Here is a 20,454-nt window from a genome sequence, read left to right as displayed (position 1 = left end):
CGTTTATATTCACATCTAACACAATTTCCCAACTCTTATAGAAACGGGGTTTGAACATAAAAAATAACGTAAAATAACGCAGTAACGCATCATGTAGTAACGGTAACTGAGTTACTGAATATAAAAAAATAACGCGTTAGATTACAAGTTACCGCCGAAAACAACGGCGTTACAGTAACGCGTTAGTCCCAACACTGACCATGATCCAAGATAAAGTTTGAATCCTTGAGGAAGAAGGAAGAAGAGCTAAAGCCGTCGAGCTCGCAACCCAAGGTGCCTGGACAAGGTGGAACCTTCCCAAGAGGAACGGGACGTGGAGTGAACTGTGGAGGCTGGAGCCGTTTCGTATCTCGTTTCTGCTCCGGGCAGTATACGACAGCCTGCCGACCCCAGTCCACTTGCACAGGTATGAGGGAGGACCCGCTGTGCAGGTTGTGTGGCGGTAAAGGAACTATGGCGCACATTCTTTCTGGGTGCAAAACAGCATTGACCCATGGAAGATACAGGTGGCGCCATGACAAGGTGTTGGCAATGCTCGCAGACATCTTGGAGCAAGAGAGGAGAAAGAAACACCCAGCCAAAACTAAGCCACTGCTGAGCAGTGTTGGGACTAACGCTTTACAAAGTAACGTGTTACTGTAACGCCGTTAGTTTCGGCGGTAACTAGTAATCTAACGCGTTATTTTTTATATTCAGTAATTCAGTTACCGTTACTATATGATGCGTTACTGCGTTATTTTACGTTATTTTTTATGTAGTATCGACTAGAAACAGAAGATCTGAGTGTGTTTTATTGCAGCGCTGCGATGGAAAAGAAGAGGTGTGCTTTGTGTGGGTGAGGGCGGGGGGCGGGGGGGGGGGGGGGCGCAGGGAGACGTTCCTCCAATGCATACTTGCCAACCCTCCCGGATTTTCCATGAGACTCCCGAAATTCAGCGCCTCTCCCGAAAACCTCCCGGGCCAAATTTTCTACCGAAAATCTCCCGATTTTCAGGCGGAGCTGGAGGCCACGCCACCTTCAGCTCCCCTCTTAACCACGCTCCCCTCCCCCAACCACGCCCCCCCCCCACCTCCCGAAATTGGAGGTCTCAAGGTTGGCAAGTATGACAAATATGTTGAAGATGTTCTACGAGTCGATGGTGGCGGGCGCCTTCTTGTACGCCGTGGCCTGCTGGGGTAGCGGACTGAGAGCGGCATCAGACTGTATAATGCATATGTTCCTTTTTGACTGTACTTGAAATAAATAAATTATAAATGGGTTATACTTGTATAGCGCTTTTCTACCTTCAAGGTACTCAAAGCGCTTTGACAGTATTACCACATTCACCCATTCACACACACATTCACACACTGACGGCGGGAACTGCCATGCAAGGCGCTAACCAGCAGCCATCAAGAGCAAAGGGTGAAGTGTCTTGCCCAAGGACACAACGGACATGACTAGGATGGTAGAAGGTGGGGATTGAACCCCAGTAACCAGCAACCCTCCGATTGCTGGCACGGCCACTCTACTAACTTCGCCACTTGAATGTATAATAGACTGTATTTATATTATTCACATGTGAATAATGCTGTATAATAGACTGTATTTATATATTATTCACATGTAAAAAATACCTAAGTGTTTATTGTTTATTGTGAGCGAACTGTGGTGCTGAATTTCCCCCAGGGATCAATAAAGTAGTTTATATTCTATTCTATGTGCGCACTATTTATTTATTGCTAATTTGGGTATTTTTTTTGGTTGTGTTGTACTTTTGTAGCTGTATGTAGAATGGCACCACGTTCATGGCCCAATCATATGTGCGCAATATTTATTTATTGCTCATTTTTTTGTTGTACTTTTGTTTGCGCCTCTTTCATGGTGCAATCGTATGTGCGCAATATTTAATGTTGCTCATTTTTGGGGGGTTTATTGATTGTGTTGTACTTCTGTAGCTGTATGTAGAAGTGGTGGCTGGTTGCAATAGCTCTGTGCTCTTTAATGTATTTTGTGTTCTTTAATGTCTTCCTCTTGTTTGCGTGTGTTTTTACCTTTCTTTTGTGTACTTTTTGAATCTGAACTGCAACCACATCATTCCCCTTAGTGGGATGAATAAAGTCTATCCTATCCTATCCTAAATACAAATCTTACTCAATCACTGAGTCCAAAGTTGGGCGTTGGAACAATGTCTTACTTTAATTTCCCCAAAACGCAACATAATCGCCCACTTCTACATGGGGAAGCTGTTTATGTATTATTTCTGCTAATATTCTTAGTTATACCAGTTTTGTTAATTGGAAGGGTTAAGAATCGCATTTGATTTTTTTTTTACATATTTTGTCGCTGAATTCTCAGTGTATGTTTGACACCGCTTTGTCCCACAGACCATGAAGGCAGCATGCTATGATAGCGGGTCATCAGGTGTGGTCGGTACCAGACGGCCGGACTCCACCGAGCAGAACCAGGCCTTCGCGGAACCTGCCGACCAGCTGTCACAACATGAGTGAGTTTAACACATTTGGGCAAGTTTATTTGAGGTCTTGTCAAGTTTCGTTGGCACCTAGTCCGCGTCAGGTCCGGTTCTGGACTATAACCGGACTACATGTTTAAAAGATGGCGTTATTTGCTGTCAAACAACACAATAGCCAACAATAACTCTTCATGATCTAAATCCCTTTTAGTGAGTCTCCTGGAAAGCATACGAACTGCGTTCAATTTTCCATTGTTTTCAGCACTCAGAATCCACCAACATTGCGTGAAAAGTGGGCGCTGAAACTGTCAAAATGGAAGTTCTTGTGCTAAATGTGTTTGCCGAATTAAAGATCTCCTCTAAAACGGCTACTGTAGTTCTAAATGAGCAACAGCAAAGTGACATTTTATGTTGTTCATATTTCTATGTGAAAGACGAAAAGCTACAACGAAGTTTGGCTCAAAGCCGGAAGGTGTTGTGTCGTGACGTCACTGCGTCGCTATCGCGCTAGCCTAGCTTAGCATACAGCTGCTCTTCATAGATATCAAAGCCATTTTTGTAGCACATCATTAAAGTGATCTAAGCAGCTCATTTAAAAGTTAGCGAAGTTTAAACACGGAATTATACGTAATTCACGTGACTGATGGTTAGGGATGGTGCGTTCCAGTGCATTTTTTAAACACGGAAGTTCCACTTGCCTCGCTGAGACATTATTTAGGTCTAATCTCTGTAGATAAGAAAAGTACATTTTGTATATTTGTGGACTGATGGGTGAACAAATGTGGAGCTGTTCTTAGAACAAACATTCTTTAATGAACAAACTGTTACATTGTCTCGCCAACTTTTTTTTGTTGCTAAAAGATAGTCTTTGCTCAACAATGCTTGTCATTATTAGCAATTACACGGACGCTATGCCGAGTATAAATAATGTGATACATGAGTCAAAGCTAAATATAAAGAGGCTCGTTTACGGGTTTTTTTTTTCGTTTGGAATGCGGGACATTCTCACTTCCGCTTACAACGAAACGTAACATAACGTTCCGGCTTGTTTGTTTTCCATTAAAGTTCTTATCTAAGTTCATCACGTCTTTCATCTAATTTACTATCAGACTTTCATCCTTTAACTTGAACAAGTCACTCATTTGGAAAAAATATATTTTTTAACATGACTCATTTATTTAGAAGTGTGTTAAAAAGTCCCTAGCTTCCTGTGATGGATGTATTTACTAAAAATGTGGTCATGGAAACTAATCCTTCCTCGTTTTGAAACAAGAAGTCTCCATTTTTGTCTCCATCCAGGCCTCCTCTTCTAAAGAAATGAGTGACCCTTCACCCTGTTGTCAAACATCAGACAAAAAGAGGAAGATGATTTTTGAATAGTTGTCCTCGAGGAGCGAGAAATCTTCATGTTTGCATGCAGAGCTGTGATTGGTGCAGCCATGAGTGACTGGAGCAAAGAGCAGCTCAGATCTCCACTTTGGAGCTGATGGTCTCCTGATGCTTCCTGGTCTGAAGACTAAGGACAGGACCCAGACTCCCGTCAACGCCTTCTTCTTTGTTGTCATAATGGCGGGAAAAGACTACAATCATCTCTTTAAGTTACTCATCATCGGCGACTCTAGTAAGTTAAACGTTGTCTTCTCTCGCTTCATATTTCATGTCTGATCACTCGCTTTGTCCTCCATGATCCCCAGATGTCGGGAAAAGCAGCCTCCTGCTCCGCTTTGCTGACAATTCCTTCTCTGGTGAGTTGGCGTCTACATTATTATTACTGATATATTTTTCACATGCACAACGCTGAGAGGTGATGTTCCCAAATGGTTGACCCATCGCAGCGTACTATAGAAAGAAAGCCCCCTGGTGGCTTGGATCATTTTGACCTCAGAACTTTCAGATTGTCACAAAGTATTCTCCATGAGGGGGCCCCTATGGAAGTACTGTATTAATGTAGCAAAACTATTTGCAAATGCGTATCGCAATCTTTGCATCTGTAATCTCAGTCACATGTGCGTGTACTTTGTAATTTGTGTGTCTGTATCTCAATCAGTGTGTGTGTAATCATATCCACGGGTGCGTGTTTTAATTTGCGTCTGTACTGAATATAATTTGTGTAAAAAAAAATATAAAAAAAAAATACAAAAAATCAGTCAGCATTTCGATCCATGTGTAAAAAAAAGAAAAGAAAAAAAGTGTGTATTCAGATACGTGTAAACAGGCACCCTGATTGGATGCCTGTTTACACGTGACTTTTGCGACACTTCTGCCGTATAAGACTTGTGTCCGTGCAGTGATCTGAATGTGTAAAAAAACTTCTGTCTGGAACTTCAACTTTTCTTTCCCTATACGCACCACTCGTCGGCGCCTTGCACCCACTCATGTTATTCCGTGTTGACGTCAACATTAAACACTGTGACACACCTGCCGAAAAAAACAAGAACTTGTTGACCGATAACATTACTGAACTTATTTGAAGAAAACAAAAATACTTCTGACAACTAAGTTACTGCTTAAACATGGACTGTTACTGACAGCAAGTGATGGAAAGAAAAGAAAAAGACAGCCCTTTAGGGTTCCGGCTTTAAACAAATCTAAATAAATGCTCACACACACAAATCGAAATCCGGACACACAAATTAAAACACAGGACACGTAAATCGTATTACAGAGGCAAAGATTGAGATACGCATTTGCAAGTAGTTTTCTTACAATAATAATTTCATAGGCTCCCTTAAAGTTTTGTTAAGTAGAAAAGGATGATGGGTGCATTGGGGAGTTTTTAAGTATCTTCTGACTGGCGCCTCCTGGTGGTCTGACAGGAAGCTACATCACAACTATCGGCGTGGACTTCAAGATCCGAACGGTGGACATCGGCGGCGAGCGCATCAAGCTGCAGATTTGGGACACCGCGGGCCAGGAAAGATTCCGAACCATCACGTCAACGTAAGAAACGTTTAGTTTGGGGTACCGGCACCGTACTAGTCTCTGCACGGGCTAAAGACGCCGTGTGTGTATAATAAAAAAAAATTGATATTAAGAGTATGTGAAAGTTTGACTCCTACCTTGTTTACTTTCGTAACGACCTCCTTAAAGTTTTGTAAACAATCAGAAATATCAAGCAGCTAAAATATGCCAAACAAGTGTGGAGAGTTTTGCATTTTCCCATCACGTATTGTAGTGGGTCTAATTTTGAATTATGTATAGTGCTTTGCCATTTGTTGTAATATCCACAAAGTTCAGTGAGCAGATTGTGTTATGTGTGACTGTGTGTGTTGACTTTCTATGTGGGTTGCAGTTCGCACCATGAGTCGGAAGGTTTGTTTGGATTAGGTCATAAAGAAATGCTGTGCTGTGTAAACTTCATGGTCGTTGACATGCTTTACTCACGTTGTCTACAAGATGGCAGCAAATGTGCAGTAATTAGAAAATTCAAAATTAATTTGTTGCCACCCAACGGGCTTTTATTAAACTTATATCTCGCAGGCCAAACTGAAATTGCCCACAGGCCGAGGTTTAAACACCCCTGACCTAAAGTGTGTGTGTGTGTTTGAGCAGGTACTACAGGAACACACACGGTGTCATCATCGTGTATGACGTCACCAATCCTGAGTCCTTTGTCAACGTCAAGCGGTGGTTAAATGAGATCTCTCAGAACTGTGACAACGTCTGCAAAGTTCTAGGTCAGTTTGTCCCCACGATGACGACGATGATGTGCAAAAATCAGATGTTTTAATCTTGTTTCCATCCAGTGGGAAACAAGAACGACGACCCCTCAAGGAAGCAGGTGGATACCCAGGATGCTTTGCAGTTTGGAGAGTCGGTGGGGGTGCCCGTGTTCGAGACCAGCGCCAAAGAGAACATCAACGTGGAGGAGGTGATTGGTCGATGTTTGTTTGCGTCGTGCTGCTGTTGTAAACGAAGGTCTTTCTGTTTTGCTCCAGATGTTCATGGCCTTCACCCACATGGTGCTGCGGGCCAAGAAGCAGAGCCAGAGCCGAGCCGAGCGGGATCGAGAGCGCGACAAGGACACTGTGAACATCAATGCGCAGAGAGAGCGAGACCGCAGGAAGCGAGGAAAGAAATGCTGCTGAGGACAGGAAGTGACCTGCGGCCTCCTCTACTTGTCTTATTCTTACGCTTGAAAGGACTTGTCTAGGACTAGAGGAGCAGCAAGTTAAAAACAAACTTTTGCACTTTATTGTGCCACAATCCAACTGACCGAAAGGGAACTTACTAGAAACTAACACATGTGACCAGGAGCTTTCATTTTTTTAACTATAATAAAGTCTTACCTCCATCGTGTCTGCCACGCTTTGACGTCAGGAAGTAGAAAAAACAGGCGCAGAATGTCCTGTGGCACTTGAACACGGTGTAAGGTCTCAGGTGGTCTTTGGAAGTCTGTAGACCCCAGCAGAGAACATCAGCTGATGCTCCCTGACCTTCCTATGCAAGAAGGCCTCCAGCTCGTTGACGTCCATCTCCGTGACGACGGGTCCCGTGGTGACGAACATCCTCAACATGGAGTGGATGCGTTCCAGGGTCATGGCGTCCAGGTTGGTCAGCATGGCCTGGATGTAGGCCCAGAAGAGCTGCAGGCACAAGAGAGTGTTCCTCCACACGTCTTAAAACAAGATGGGCGCAGACGGCGTGCGTTTTACCTGCAGCTTCTCCTCGCGCTGCTCCGACTGCGTGGTGGTGTTGGAGTCTCTCTCCTCGTCGCTGTCGATCAGCATGACTCCTCTCTCCATCTCCTCTGTGGAAGATCCTCTCTCCAGTACGCTGTAACGCCCGCCGCCCTCCTCCCGCAGCACGCCGTGCTGCTGCCACAGCGCCAGCTTCCTGTGCACCACCTCTTTGGGAACGCTCAGCTCCACGCTCAGCTCCTCCAGTGTCCACGAACCTAATGCACAACGACTTCATGAAGAAAGGAACACGGGAATGGCGAAGCGACTGTTGGAATACTCCACTCTTGTCCTGGAAGTGCAGGATGATGGCGGCGTGGACCGGCGAGACGTTAAGGTTGCTCAGCGTGCGGTCTTCCAGCTCCACGTCCAGAGTGACGGAGCCCAGGTGAGGCTTCCAGCTCAGCGTCCTCATGGCCTGAAAGCACGCCAACGTTAGGGCGCGCTCACCTGAGCGACATGCGTGTGGCGGCCGTGGTTACCTTCAGCTTCTCGTAGCGCCGCGTGTACGCCTCCATGGCGCTGCAGATGAGCGGCGGCAGCTCCAGCTTCTCCTCCTTCAATGTTGGCCAGAACTCAGACGACAGGATGATGGCCGAGAGCCATGAGGACGCAGGCTCCTCCCCCAACCTTGAGTCCTCCTCGCCGATGTTTGTGTTAATGCGACGAGAGTCAGCCATGTCCTACGCAGCAGACGTTACAATGGTTATTAATATTCTTCTATTACCTAATACATATCGCACACCCTTTTTTACACGGATCATTCCATCGAGGTGATTTTGCCGCTCTTAAAATGTGAATTGGGACTTCATTTTTAATATTCCATATTTATGGGGGGAATATAATGGACTGCATTAATCAACACTAATAATTTCAGTATGTGAACAACAAGACACTTGTCTGTGCAACAAATACACAAGTACCTCGGGATACAACTTTAATTGTTCCTGGTTTGCACTTTGTACTTCAAAAACTAGAATTGCTAAATGATTTAAAATCAAATTAATTGGTGCTGGGCCCCCAAAACATCACCATTTTAACATTCATCATGCCTTTAAAAAAAACATACTTTTAGAAAATAAGTATTATGTAAAACAATACAACGGAATGTAGTACAAACAAGTACAGTAGTTTTATGTAATAAAAATTTATAGTATTTACCTTGTACTGGACTTCTATGGTATCTATTTCTAGCTGCTTGTATGTCAAACACACCATCTACAGCTTCTCAATATTTTCATGGATAAATGTTTAGATATTTTAACATCCTTAGCTGGTGTAACGGAATAATTCTGCTTCAGTATGGTGCAAACTGGCAGTACTACGCTCCAACTGCTTCACCAAGTTAGCAAGCACATTCCACAGCCCCCAGTTTTCATCCGATCGGAACCGTTCCATTATCAAAACCTTTGGCTCAACCGGGAATCGTGAGCTCCCCTCAAAACATTTTCAAAATATCCCAGGTTACCCGATTTTCCGGGACAATTTTCCATTGAAAATGAATAGGTAATTTTTCTAACTTTCACAATTCCCACATTTCTCAACCGATTCAAACCGTTCCACTATCCACACACTCATCTCACCTTGGACAATCAAACTACTAAGTTCCAAAAAATTCCAGAAATTCCCAGAATACCCGGTTTTCCAAAGCCCTATTTTCACCTCTTCCTGGAAAGTTTTCACAGTCCACATTTTTCAACTGTTTTTGACCATTCTACCTTCACAACATTCCTCTTAGTTGGGACAACAAAAGCTGTCATTTTTTTCTTCTTAAAAATTCCCGGTTTTACCGAAATTCCAGGAATTCCGAAACACCAATTCGCATTCAAACTGTTTCCACGTCAACATTTTTCAACAGTTCCGAAAAATTCCAACACCAACCCATTCATATCATCTAGGACAATTGTGGTATTATCTATATTTTCAAAATCTCCCGTTTTTCCCCAAATTTCTAGGAAATTTTCATTCAAATGAATGGACATATTCATAGTTCTACAATGCCCAAAATGTTCAAGATTTTGGGCCATTTTTTAACCGATTCCAACCTTTCAATTCATCCTCCCACACTACGCTTTCCATATATCAAACGTAAAATATGTTTTCCCGGAATTTGCAGGAATTTTCTCCCCGTTGACGATGAATGGGAAATATACTGCAAATTACAACTGCATATTCCACATTTCTCATCCAATTTGAACTGTTCCACCATCCACACACTCTATCCAACCTGGAAATTCAAGCCAGCATGTTTCCCAGTTCAGAAAATTCCCTGATTACCTGGAATTACCCCTCCCCTGAAAATGAACGGGCAACAAACAAACCTCTCCATAGTCCACATTTCTCAATCCTTTCGAACTGTTCCAACATCCACATACTGCACTCTCCCTTGACATTCAAGCATTGAAATTGCAAATTCTAGTTGTGAATGTGTTGGTTATTCTTATTGTAAATATTGTGTGCATGGAAACAGTCACTTCCTCCACTACAGTGCCGTGTGTAGTTGTTCACATTGTTTGAAACTGTGACCACCTTGGCCAAATGGAGGAGTAGGTAGCACACGGACAACATGAAGGCTGATCGAACTGCACAGGTTTGTAGTGTGTCACATGGAGGAGGAAGACGAGAGCATTGTTACCTTCAGCATGACCTCGCAGAAATGCATGTGTGACTCTCCAAAGCGAAGCTTCAGCAGCTCCACGTTGCGAATCTCCCTGCCAACACACAAGGCGAGCACTTGGGTCCAGAGGAAGAGCGGGGACCTGTGCGGCGTACCTGGCGGTGTTGTAGTTGAGCTGCTGCAGCAGCCGGTCGGCCAGCACTGTCCTGTACTCGTTGATGAAGATGTCCTTACTGCCGTAGATGCTGACCAGCAGGCTGATGATGTCGGACGAGCGCCGCTTGGGGCCCGACTTGTCTGGCAGGCAAACACAACGTGAGCCACGCGCACATCTGAGCTAAAACCTTACCGCAGTGCAATCACTGACCGGCAACGGCGTCGGTGGGGTCCGGAGTCCAGCTCTCCGGGTCGCCGCCTTCCTCGTCGCTGTCCTGCATCTCCAGCGTGACCGGGTCACCCCGGGACAGCTCCGAGGCCAGGTCGGTGCAGCCGGTCACTGCGTCCCCGGTCAGGCCGTCCACGATCTGCCGCACCGTGTCCTCGCGCGTCCTGATTGCACAACAGTTTCTCAAACGCCTGTTTGACTGGCACTGTCGAGAGGGGGCGTGTCCCCATCGGGAATCACCTGAGGTATTTTCGGATTGGCTGACAGGCCACCTGCAGGATGACCATGGACGGGTCCAGCTCGCGAAGTGTCTTGATAGCCGAGATGTAAACGGTAAGGATATCAGATGTGTGGACACCTGAGGAGAGACGAAACTGTCTATTATTCTATGTATTGTCGCTTTAAGACACATGTGTCAAACTCAAGGCACCAGGGCCAGATGTGGCCCAAAATAATACAGTATACTTAATAAAGTACCTTTTCTTTTATTAATAAATGTATTTGTAATTTCTATTTTGAAATATATGTACTGCATGAAATTGCATACCTTTTAATCGTATCCAATATTGGAACAATTATTATATTATCATACTTTCTAAATATTTTTGGTCAAAATAAATACTTAAATATCTTAGGATTTCAAAGCAAGTTATCCATCAAACTGTACACTGTAAAAATTACAAGAGATTTTATTGTGTTTTTTTTTTTTACAGTACTTTACTGTAAATTGAAAAAAACTAAACCACAGTTTTTTTTAATGCCTTTTGTTTAACGTATAATCTACAGTTGTTGTTTTTACGGTGTATGGTTATGGTAAAAAAAAACAAAAAAAAACGTCCCACTGTTTTTCCATTAACAAAAACATGTTGTAAAAAACACTGTAAATATTACAGTAAAATTCTGGCAATGAAGCTGCTTGTTTTTTTTCCTGTAAAAAGCAATGGTACTGTTTTTTCATTTACAGTAATAAACCGTAAAAACAACAATTGCAACTCAGTCACCAGAATATTACTGTAAAATATAGTGTTTTTGGGTTGTTGTTTTTTTACAACAAATGTTTTTCTTTTTTACAGTGAATATCTACAGTTGCTGTTTTTACGGTGTAGTACTCATAGCATTTACAGTAATATGTTGTAAAAACCACCGTAAATTTTGCAGTAAAACTCTGCCAACTAAGCTGCCATTTTTCACCGTAACAAAACGGTTGTACTGTTTTTCCATGTACGCTAAATTGTTGTAAAACAAACATAGTTTACAGTAAAATTCTGGTAACTGAGTTGTCAGTTTTTTACAGTAAAATCTATGGCTGATGTTTCTACGGTGTACTGTAAATGGAAAACCGACAACATTGTTTTATTCTGGCTCAATTGCCAGGATAAAAAAAGCAAAAAACAGTGGTACTGTTTTTGTATTTACAATAATATGTTGTAAAAACCACCGTAAATTTTACAGTAAAATTTTGACGACTGAGCTGCCATTTTTTTAATCTGTAAAACATACAGTTGTTGTTTTTACAGTGTATTACGGTAAATGGAAAAAACTGTACCACATTTGTATTTCAGTAAAAAACTGGCAGTTGCCAGAATTAAAAAAACAGTGGTAAATGAGCTGCCAGTGTTTTTCGTAAAATCTACGGTTGTTGTTTACTGTAAATAAAAAAATGGTACCAAATTTTTTCGGGTAAAAAACTGGCAGCTAAGTTGGCAGAATTCTAAAAAAAAGCAGTGGTACATAACTGCAATATGGCCCTCAAAGAAAAAGGAGACAATCCAAGCTCACCAGGGTGCAGCAGACGGCTCTCAAACGTGGATTTGAGCGAGGTGAGGAGCTGCTGGCGTTGGTTTGTTCTTTCTAAACAGAACTTGAGGTCTTCAATGGCGGCTTTGGATTCTGGGAAGTCTGAAAGAGGAAGACAATGAGCGCCTCTTGAAATGTAAACCTGACGGCGATCTTCGCTCACCTCGGATAATGCTGAAGAGCTCTTCGATCCTCATGTTGACGTAGATCCTGCAGAAGAACTGGTGCATGTGGCATCTCCACTGCTTCAGCACCGAGCTGGAAGACGCCGCACCCTGGATGTGGCTGGCGAAGACGCGGCCCAGCCAGCCCACCACCAGCTCCAGCCACTGCGCACGGAGAGTGGACGTGTGAAGAAGAGCTCCTGAAGGGCTTGCAAGATGCAAGAGCTACCGGTACTTCGTTATTTTGTTGACTAAAAATCTTTGTCGAGGGTATCGTCAACGACCTATTTTCCCCTGACTTAAGTAGAATAACTAATCAAAACAAATGGACGTTGACTAAAATAATAACCAAATTAACTGACTATTTAGTCAACGAATAAAAACAAGACGAAAATGTTGCTCTTCGGGGGAGTTTATTGAAGCGTCTGACACTTCAATAAACTCTCCTGAAGAGCAGGGAAACCTGTGAAACAGACCTGTAGGGATGAACATATATATACACACATACATACAATTATATATATATATATATATATACACATTCTAGATTTATATCACTGTTTGCTGTATTTAAACAGGCCAGTGGCCAAGACGTCAATTGTGTCGTTGTACACAATATAGAATATAACTACTTTGTTTCTTCATATGACAATTTTAGTCACATAATATTTAACTATTAAAAACATGCTTAATTTCAGCTAAAATAATAACACACATTAAGGTTATTGTGAAATGTACTTTTTGAAATGTTCATGGAGTGCACGTCTTGTTGTGAATTTAATAATCAAATTAAATTAATTAAAGCGGTTTTAAAACAGCTTCAAATATGCCTTGACTAAAACTAAATCATTTTAGTCAACTAAAAGTAGACTAAAACTAAATCAATATAGATGACTAAACTAGACTAAAACTAAATCAATTTAGTCGACCAAAAGTAAATAAAACTAAATACATTTAGATTACTAAAACTAGACTAAAATTAAATCAATTTTGTCGACTTAAACTAGGCTAAAACTAAATCAATTTAGACCAAACAAAAACTATGTACTCTACTAAAAATAGACTAAAAGTAAATCAATTTAGATGACTATAACTAAATCAATGAAGTCATCCATCCATCCATCTTCTTCCGCTTATCCGAGGTCGGGTCGCGGGGGCAGCAGCCTAAGCAGGGAAGCCCAGACTTCCCTCTCCCCAGCCACTTCGTCCAGCTCCACCCGGGGGATCCCGAGGCGTTCCCAGGCCAGCCGGGAGACATAGTCTTCCCAACGTGTCCTGGGTCTTCCCCGTGGCCTCCTACCGGTCGGACGTGCCCTAAACACCTCCCGAGGGAGGCGATCGGGTGGCATCCTGACCAGATGCCCGAACCACCTCATCTGGCTCCTCTCGATGTGGAGGAGCAGCGGCTTTACTTTGAGCTCCCCCCGGATGACAGAGCTTCTCACCCTATCTCTAAGGGAGAGCCCTGCCACCCGGCGGAGGAAACTCATTTCGGCCGTTTGTACCCGCGATCTTGTCCTTTCGGTCATAACCCAAAGCTCATGACCATAGGTGAGGATGGGAACGTAGATCGACCGGTAAATCGAGAGCTTTGCCTTCCGGCTCAGCTCCTTCTTCACCACAACGGATCGATACAGCGTCCGCATTACTGAAGACGCCGCACCGATCCGCCTGTCGATCTCACGATCCACTCTTCCCTCACTCGTGAACAAGACTCCGAGGTACCTGAACTCCTCCACTTGGGGCAGGGTCTCCTCCCCAACCCGAAGATGGCATTCCACCCTTTTCCGGGCGAGAACCATGGACTCGGACTTGGAGGTGCTGATTCTCATCCCAGTCGCTTCACACTCGGCTGCGAACCGATCCAGCGAGAGCTGGAGATCCTGGCCAGATGAAGCCATCAGGACCACATCATCTGCAAAAAGCAGAGACCTAATCCTGTAGCCACCAAACCAGATCCCCTCAACGCCTTGACTGCGCCTAGAAATTCTGTCCATAAAAGTTATGAACAGAATCGGTGACAAAGGGCAGCCTTGGCGAAGTCCAACCCTCACTGGAAACGTGTCCGACTTACTGCCGGCAATGCGGACCAAGCTCTGACACTGATCATACAGGGAGTGGACCGCCAAAATCATACAGTCCGATACCCCATACTCTCTGAGCACTCCCCACAGGACTTCCCGAGGGACACGGTCGAATGCCTTCTCCAAGTCCACAAAACACATGTAGACTGGTTGGGCAAACTCCCATGCACCCTCAAGGACCCTGCTGAGAGTATAGAGCTGGTCCACAGTTCCACGACCAGGACGAAAACCACACTGTTCCTCCTGAATCCGAGGTTCGACTATCCGGCGTAGCCTCCTCTCCAGTACACCTGAATAGACCTTACCGGGAAGGCTGAGGAGTGTGATCCCACGATAGTTAGAACACACCCTCCGGTTCCCCTTCTTAAAGAGAGGAACCACCACCCCGGTCTGCCAATCCAGAGGTACCGCCCCCGATGTCCACGCGATGCTGCAGAGTCTTGTCAACCAAGACAGCCCCACAGCATCCAGAGCCTTAAGGAACTCCGGGCGGATCTCATCCACCCCCGGGGCCTTGCCACCGAGGAGCTTTTTAACTACCTCGGCAACCTCAGCCCCAGAAATAGAAGAGCCCACCACAGATTCCCCAGGCACTGCTTCCTCATAGGAAGACGTGTTGGTGGGATTGAGGAGGTCTTCGAAGTATTCTCTCCACCGAGCCACAACATCCGCAGTCGAGGTCAGCAGAACACCATCCACACCATACACGGTGTTGATAGTGCACTGCTTCCCCTTCCTGAGGCGGCGGATGGTGGTCCAGAATCGCTTCGTTTTCCATGGCTTCCCCGAACTCCTCCCATGTCCGAGTTTTTGCCTCCGCAACCGCTGAAGCCGCACACCGCTTGGCCTGTCGGTACCTGTCCGCTGCCTCAGGAGTCCTATAAGCCAAAAGAACCCGATAGGACTCCTTCTTCAGCTTGACGGCATCCCTCACCGCCGGTGTCCACCAAAGGGTTCTAGGATTACCGCCACGACAGGCACCAACTACCTTGCGGCCACAGCTCCAATCAGCTGCCTCGACAATAGAGGCGCGGAACATGGTCCACTCGGACTCAATGTCCAGCACCTCCCTCGTGACATGTTCAAAGTTCTTCCGGAGGTGGGAATTGAAACTCTCTCTGACAGGAGACTCTGCCAGACGTTCCCAGCAAACCCTCACAATGCGTTTGGGCCTGCCAGGTCTGTCCGGCATCCTCCCCCACCATCGCAGCCAACTCACCACCAGGTGGTGATCGGTTGAAAGCTCCGCCCCTCTCTTCACCCGAGTGTCCAAAACATGAGGCCGCAAATCCGATGACACAACTACAAAGTCGATCATGGAACTGCGGCCTAGGGTGTCCTGGTGCCAAGTGCACATATGGACACCTTTATGTTCGAACATGGTGTTCATTATGGACAATCTGTGACGGGCACAAAAGTCCAATAACAAAACACCACTCGGGTTCAGATCCGGGCGGCCATTCTTCCCAATCACGCCTCTCCAGGTTTCACTGTCGCTGCCAACATGAGCATTGAAGTCCCCCAGTAGAATGAGGGAATCACTCGGGGGAGCACTCTCAATTACTCCCTCGAGCGAATCCAAAAAGGGTGGGTACTCTGAGCTGCGGCTTGGCGGGTAAGCGCAAACCACAGTCAGGACCCATCCCCCCACCCGAAGGCGGAGGGAAGCTACCCTCTCGTCCACCGGGTTGAACTCCAACGTGCAGGCTCTGAGCCGGGGGGCAACAAGAATTGCCACCCCAGCCCGTCGCCTCTCATTGCCGGCAACGCCAGAGTGGAAGAGAGTCCAGCCCCTCTTGAGAGAACTGGTTCCAGAGCCCTTGCTGTGCGTCGAAGTGAGTCCGACTATATCTAGCCGGAACTTCTCAACCTCGCGCACTAGCTCAGGCTCCTTCCCCCCCAGCGAGGTGACGTTCCACGTCCCAAGAGCTAGCTTCTGTAGCCGAGGATCGGACCGCCAAGTGCCCTGCCGTCGGCTGCCGCCCAGCTCACAATGCACCCGACCTCTATGGCCCCTGCTATGGGTGGTGAGCTCATTGGAGGGGGGACCCACGTTGCCTCTTTGGGCTGTGCCCGGCCGGGCCCCATGGGGACAGGCCCGGCCACCAGGCGCTGGCCATCGTGCCCCACCTCCGGGCCTGGCTCCAGAGGGGGGCCCCGGTGACCCGCGTCCGGGCGAGGGAAATCTGGGTCCTTTAATTAATGTAGTCGTACTATACTAAAACTAAATCAATTTAGATTACTAAAACTTAATAAATTTAGTCAAGTAAAACAAGACTAAAACTAAATCAATTTAGTCAACTACAAGTAGGCTAAAACTAAATGAATTTAGATGACAAAAACTACACTAAAACTAAATCAATTTACCGGTAGTTGACTAAAAGTTAACTATAACTAAATAATTTTAGTCGGCTAAAACTAGACTAAAACTAAATCAATTTAGTCGACTATAAACTAGACCAAAACAAAGTCAATTTAGTTGACTAAAAGTGACTAAAACTAAATCAATTTAGATAACTAAAACTCGACTAAAATTAAACCAATTTAGTTGACTGAAAGTGACTAAAACTAAAACAATTTAGATGACTAAAACCAAATTAGTTTGGATTACTAAAACTAGACTAAAACTAAATCAATTTAGATGACTGAAACTGAATCAATTTAGTCAAGTAAAACAAGACTAAAACTGATTAAATTCAGTCAACTACAAGTAGACGAAAACAAAATTAATTTAGATGACTAAAACTAGACTAAAACTAAATCAATTTAGTTGACTACAAATAGACTAAAACTAAATCAATTTAGTCACTATAAACTAGACCAAAACATAGTCAATTTAGTCGACTAAAAGTAGACCAAAACAATCAATTCAGATGTCTAAAACTAAACTAAAACTAAACCAATTTAGCCGACTACAAGTAGAATAATACTAAATCAATTTGGATTACTAAAATCAGACTAAAACTTAATCAATTTAGTCGACTAAAAGGAAATCAATTTACATGACTAAAACTAAACCAATTTAGATGACGACAACTAAATCAATTTGGATGACTAAAACTAAATCAATTTAGTCACTATAAACTAGACCAAAACAAAGTCAATTTAGTCGACTAAAAGTAGACCAAAACAATCAATTTAGATGACTAAAACTTAATCAATTTAGTCAACTAAAAGGAAATCAATTTAGATGACTAAAACTAAACCAATTTATTCGACTACAAGTAGACTAAAACTAAATCAATTTAGATGACTACAACTAATAGAATTTGGATGACTAAAACTAAATCAATTTAGTCGACTATAAACTAGACCCAAACAATATCAATTTAGTCGACTAAAAGTAGACTAAAACTAAATCAATTCAGATTACTAAAACTAAATCAATTTGGATGACTAAAACTAGACTAAAACTAAATCAATTTAGATGACTAAAACTGAATCAATTTAGTCAACTACAAGTAGACTACAACTAAATTAATTTAGATGACTAAAACTAAATGAATTTAGTAGACTACAAGTAGACTAAAACTAAATCAATCTAGTACACTACAAGTAGACTAAAACTAAATAAATTTAGTCAACTATAAACTAGACCAAAATAAAATCTATTTAGCGCACTAAAATTAGAACAAAACTAAATCAATTTAGATGACTAAAAGTAGACTAAAACTAAACCAATCTAGTCGACTACAAGTAAACTAAAACTAAATCAATTTAGATGACTAAAACTAAATCAATTTAGATGACTAAAACTAGACTAAAACTAAATCAATTTAGATGACTAAAACTAGACTAAAACTAAATCAATTTAGATGACTAAAACTGAATCAATTTAGTCAACTGAAACAAGACTAAAACTAAATCAATTAAGATTACTAAAACCAGACTAAAACCAAATAAATTTAGTCGACTACAAGTAGACTAAAACTAAATCTATTTAGATGACTAAAACTAAATCAATTTGGATGACTAAAACTAGACTAAAACTAAATCCATTTAGGTGACTCCACCTAAATAGATTGTCGACTAAAATCTGCTGTCAAAATAAAGACCAGAATGCTACCTCCTGAAAGTCGAGCAGGAAAGAGCGCTCGTACTCGCCCCTGCAGTGCTGCTCCATCCAGCGCTCGATGAGTCTGTGCAGGATGGAGGTGACGGCGTCCGAGCTGACCCACTCCAGCAGCTCCATCTTGGACCTTCACGCACATTTGATGGATCACGTGGCGCACGTTCAAGAGGCACCAACAGCGACTGTTTAACTCACAGAATGTGGCTGAGCTCATGCAGGTGTTTGAGGGCCTCCTCGCACCAGCACTCCTCGTTTGGGACCGCACAGCCGGGGCAGGAGCCCGCATCTGGAGCCTCGGAGCCCACGGCCCCGCCCTGCCCCTCCTGCCCCTCCTGCTTCATATACACAGAGAAGGTCCTGCTGTAGAACTCCAGCACCCGATCCTGGAGAACCCGTGACGGGGGGAAAAGGAGGAGACCCCTGATGACGGTGTAGGCCCGCTCCCTGAGGGTCCCGGGTCCCGGTCCACACAGTCCGTCACGGCCCTCATCCTGCCACGTTCCGAGCCTGTCCAAGCCAACTAGAAGAACAAGTAGAAGAATCAACGTCAAACTTCCAACATATTCACCATCTCACTCTACTTGGATAACTTGCCCAAAAACGGCTGGAGACGGTCCAGGAGAGTCCGGAACGCGGTGAGGAGAACCCAGGCCCGACCTCTCTCCTCCAGCTCGTTCTCCACCTGCCTGAATCCAGACCAGAACTCCGGAACCACGGAAGACGACAGACGCATCTGCAGCGTCTCCAGTAACCAGCTGGCCAGTAGCTGACCCAGACCTTGCCCGGCCAACACAACTAGGGAGTCTGACAGGTTCTGGTCCACCGTCCTGCCAGGACACATCTGGTCCAGACCAGAAGAGAGTCAGGATTAGGGTCTTCTTTTCCTCAAGTAAACAACACAAGTCATATTTATGTTTAAAGAGTTCAAATGTTGATTTGAACAAGATTAGCTTCAATACTGACCAGCGCTGCTGTGACGTTGTCCCAAGCTTCGGCGACTCCAAACTGAGGTTCGCTTTCCATCACAATTTCATTCATTTTTTTACGCGTTATCAACAACAGTAGAGAATATACTGGATATTCCTATAAATATTTGTAAACGAAAATATTAAAGGGACACTAAAATGTTTTGCTGTAGCACTTTAGCGCTGCTCATTTTTGTTCTTCTTCTTCGTTTACTTTTTTCCTGACGTCGCATTGATGGTGACACAGTGCTGCCACCCAGCGGCCATAAAGGTAACACTCGCAATGCCCTGTTGGAGATGGAGTTGTTGTTTGAGTTTCTTTTTAATAATTAGTGAATAGGTTGTATTGCATAGGGTGAGATAAATACGATTATCAATAAGTTCAGAAAGTTTATCATGGTTCTTCTTTTTTGTACTTTGTAAACCCTTTGAGTTTGAACAGTTTCATAAATTAGATCATATTAGTACAATGTTCGATTTCTTTACTTAATCCATCCATCCATCCATCTTCTTCCACTTATCCAAGGTCGGGTCGCGGGGGCAGCAGCCTAAGCAGGGAAGCCTAGACTTCCCTCTCCCCAGCTCCTCCTGGGGGATCCCGAGGCGTTCCCAGGCCAGCCGGGAGAGATAGTCTTCCCAACTTGTCCTGGGTCTTTCCCGTGGCCGGTCAGACGTGCCCGAAACACCTCCCTAGAGAGGCGTTCGGGTGGCATCCTGACCAGATGCCCGAACCACCTCATCTGGCTCTTCTCCATGTGGAGGAGCAGCGGCTTTACTTTGAGCTCCCCCTGGATGGCAGAGCTTCTCACCCTATCTCTAAGGGAGAGCCCCGCCACCTGGCGGAGGAAGCTCATTTCGGCCGCTTGTACCCGTGATCTTGTCCTTTCGGTCATAACCCAAAGCTCATAACCATAGGTGAGGATGGGAACGTAGATCGACCGGTAATTTGAGAGCTCTGCCTTCCGGCTCAGCTCCTTCTTCACCACAACGGATCGATACAGCGTCCGCATTACTGAAGACGCCGCACCGATCTGCCTGTCGATCTCACAATCCACTCTCAAATGCAGAGGACAAATTTCACCACACCTAGTGTGTGTGACAATCATTGGTACTTTAACTTAACTTTAACTTTACACATACAAACTGTAGCACACAAAAAAGCACATTTAATAATAAAAACGTTATTATGGTCTTACCTTTACTTATAAATGAAGTCCATGCGCCGCTCCATCTGAACA

The 20,454-nt window shown here is 44.2% G+C and overlaps 2 protein-coding genes across 2 annotated transcripts; one reads left to right on the top strand and one right to left on the bottom strand.

The window, feature by feature from the left end:
* Window positions 1-2,331: 2,331 nt before the first annotated feature.
* LOC133620214 (ras-related protein Rab-35) lies at window positions 2,332-6,747 on the top strand. Its single transcript, XM_061981507.1, has 7 exons — window positions 2,332-2,486; window positions 3,753-4,074; window positions 4,148-4,198; window positions 5,270-5,393; window positions 6,006-6,130; window positions 6,200-6,324; window positions 6,392-6,747. The coding sequence occupies exons 2-7, from the start codon at window positions 3,951-3,953 to the stop codon at window positions 6,539-6,541; spliced, it is 699 nt and encodes a 232-aa protein (XP_061837491.1). The 5' UTR covers window positions 2,332-2,486; window positions 3,753-3,950; the 3' UTR covers window positions 6,542-6,747.
* Window positions 6,748-6,829: 82 nt separating this feature from the next.
* On the bottom strand, window positions 6,830-19,480 carry anapc2 (anaphase promoting complex subunit 2). The gene is made up of 14 exons (XM_061981506.1): window positions 19,215-19,480; window positions 18,846-19,092; window positions 18,447-18,771; window positions 18,246-18,378; window positions 12,095-12,260; window positions 11,914-12,033; window positions 10,375-10,492; window positions 10,117-10,298; window positions 9,905-10,046; window positions 9,768-9,843; window positions 7,615-7,815; window positions 7,418-7,550; window positions 7,109-7,350; window positions 6,830-7,039 (listed from the first exon to the last, which is right to left on the bottom strand). Exons 1-14 carry the CDS (start codon window positions 19,287-19,289, stop codon window positions 6,830-6,832), a joined length of 2,370 nt encoding a protein of 789 aa, XP_061837490.1. The 5' UTR covers window positions 19,290-19,480.
* Between the last annotated feature and the right edge of the window lie 974 nt (window positions 19,481-20,454).

Source organism: Nerophis lumbriciformis, linkage group LG24 (genome assembly GCF_033978685.3).
Source record: "Nerophis lumbriciformis linkage group LG24, RoL_Nlum_v2.1, whole genome shotgun sequence".
Classification (NCBI taxonomy): Eukaryota; Metazoa; Chordata; class Actinopteri; order Syngnathiformes; family Syngnathidae; genus Nerophis; species Nerophis lumbriciformis.
The sequence above is the reverse complement of the archived record's forward strand: the minus strand, read 5'-3'. Positions and strand labels throughout refer to the sequence as shown.

What these genes read in the sequence shown, in the direction of transcription:
- LOC133620214 (XM_061981507.1), top strand. Translation starts at nt 3,951, where the DNA reads ATGCTTCCTGGTCTGAAGACTAAGGACAGGACCCAGACTCCCGTCAAC. An exon ending in TGCTGACAATTCCTTCTCTG is followed by an intron (nt 4,199 to 5,269) that starts GTGAGTTGGCGT and finishes GTGGTCTGACAG; the next exon opens with GAAGCTACATCACAACTATC. An exon ending in AGAACATCAACGTGGAGGAG is followed by an intron (nt 6,325 to 6,391) that starts GTGATTGGTCGA and finishes GTTTTGCTCCAG; the next exon opens with ATGTTCATGGCCTTCACCCA.
- anapc2 (XM_061981506.1), bottom strand. Translation starts at nt 19,289, where the DNA reads ATGAATGAAATTGTGATGGAAAGCGAACCTCAGTTTGGAGTCGCCGAA. An exon ending in CCGTCTCCAGCCGTTTTTGG is followed by an intron (nt 18,772 to 18,845) that starts GCAAGTTATCCA and finishes TTGTTCTTCTAG; the next exon opens with TTGGCTTGGACAGGCTCGGA. An exon ending in AGCGCGAGGAGAAGCTGCAG is followed by an intron (nt 7,040 to 7,108) that starts GTAAAACGCACG and finishes TTGTGCCTGCAG; the next exon opens with CTCTTCTGGGCCTACATCCA.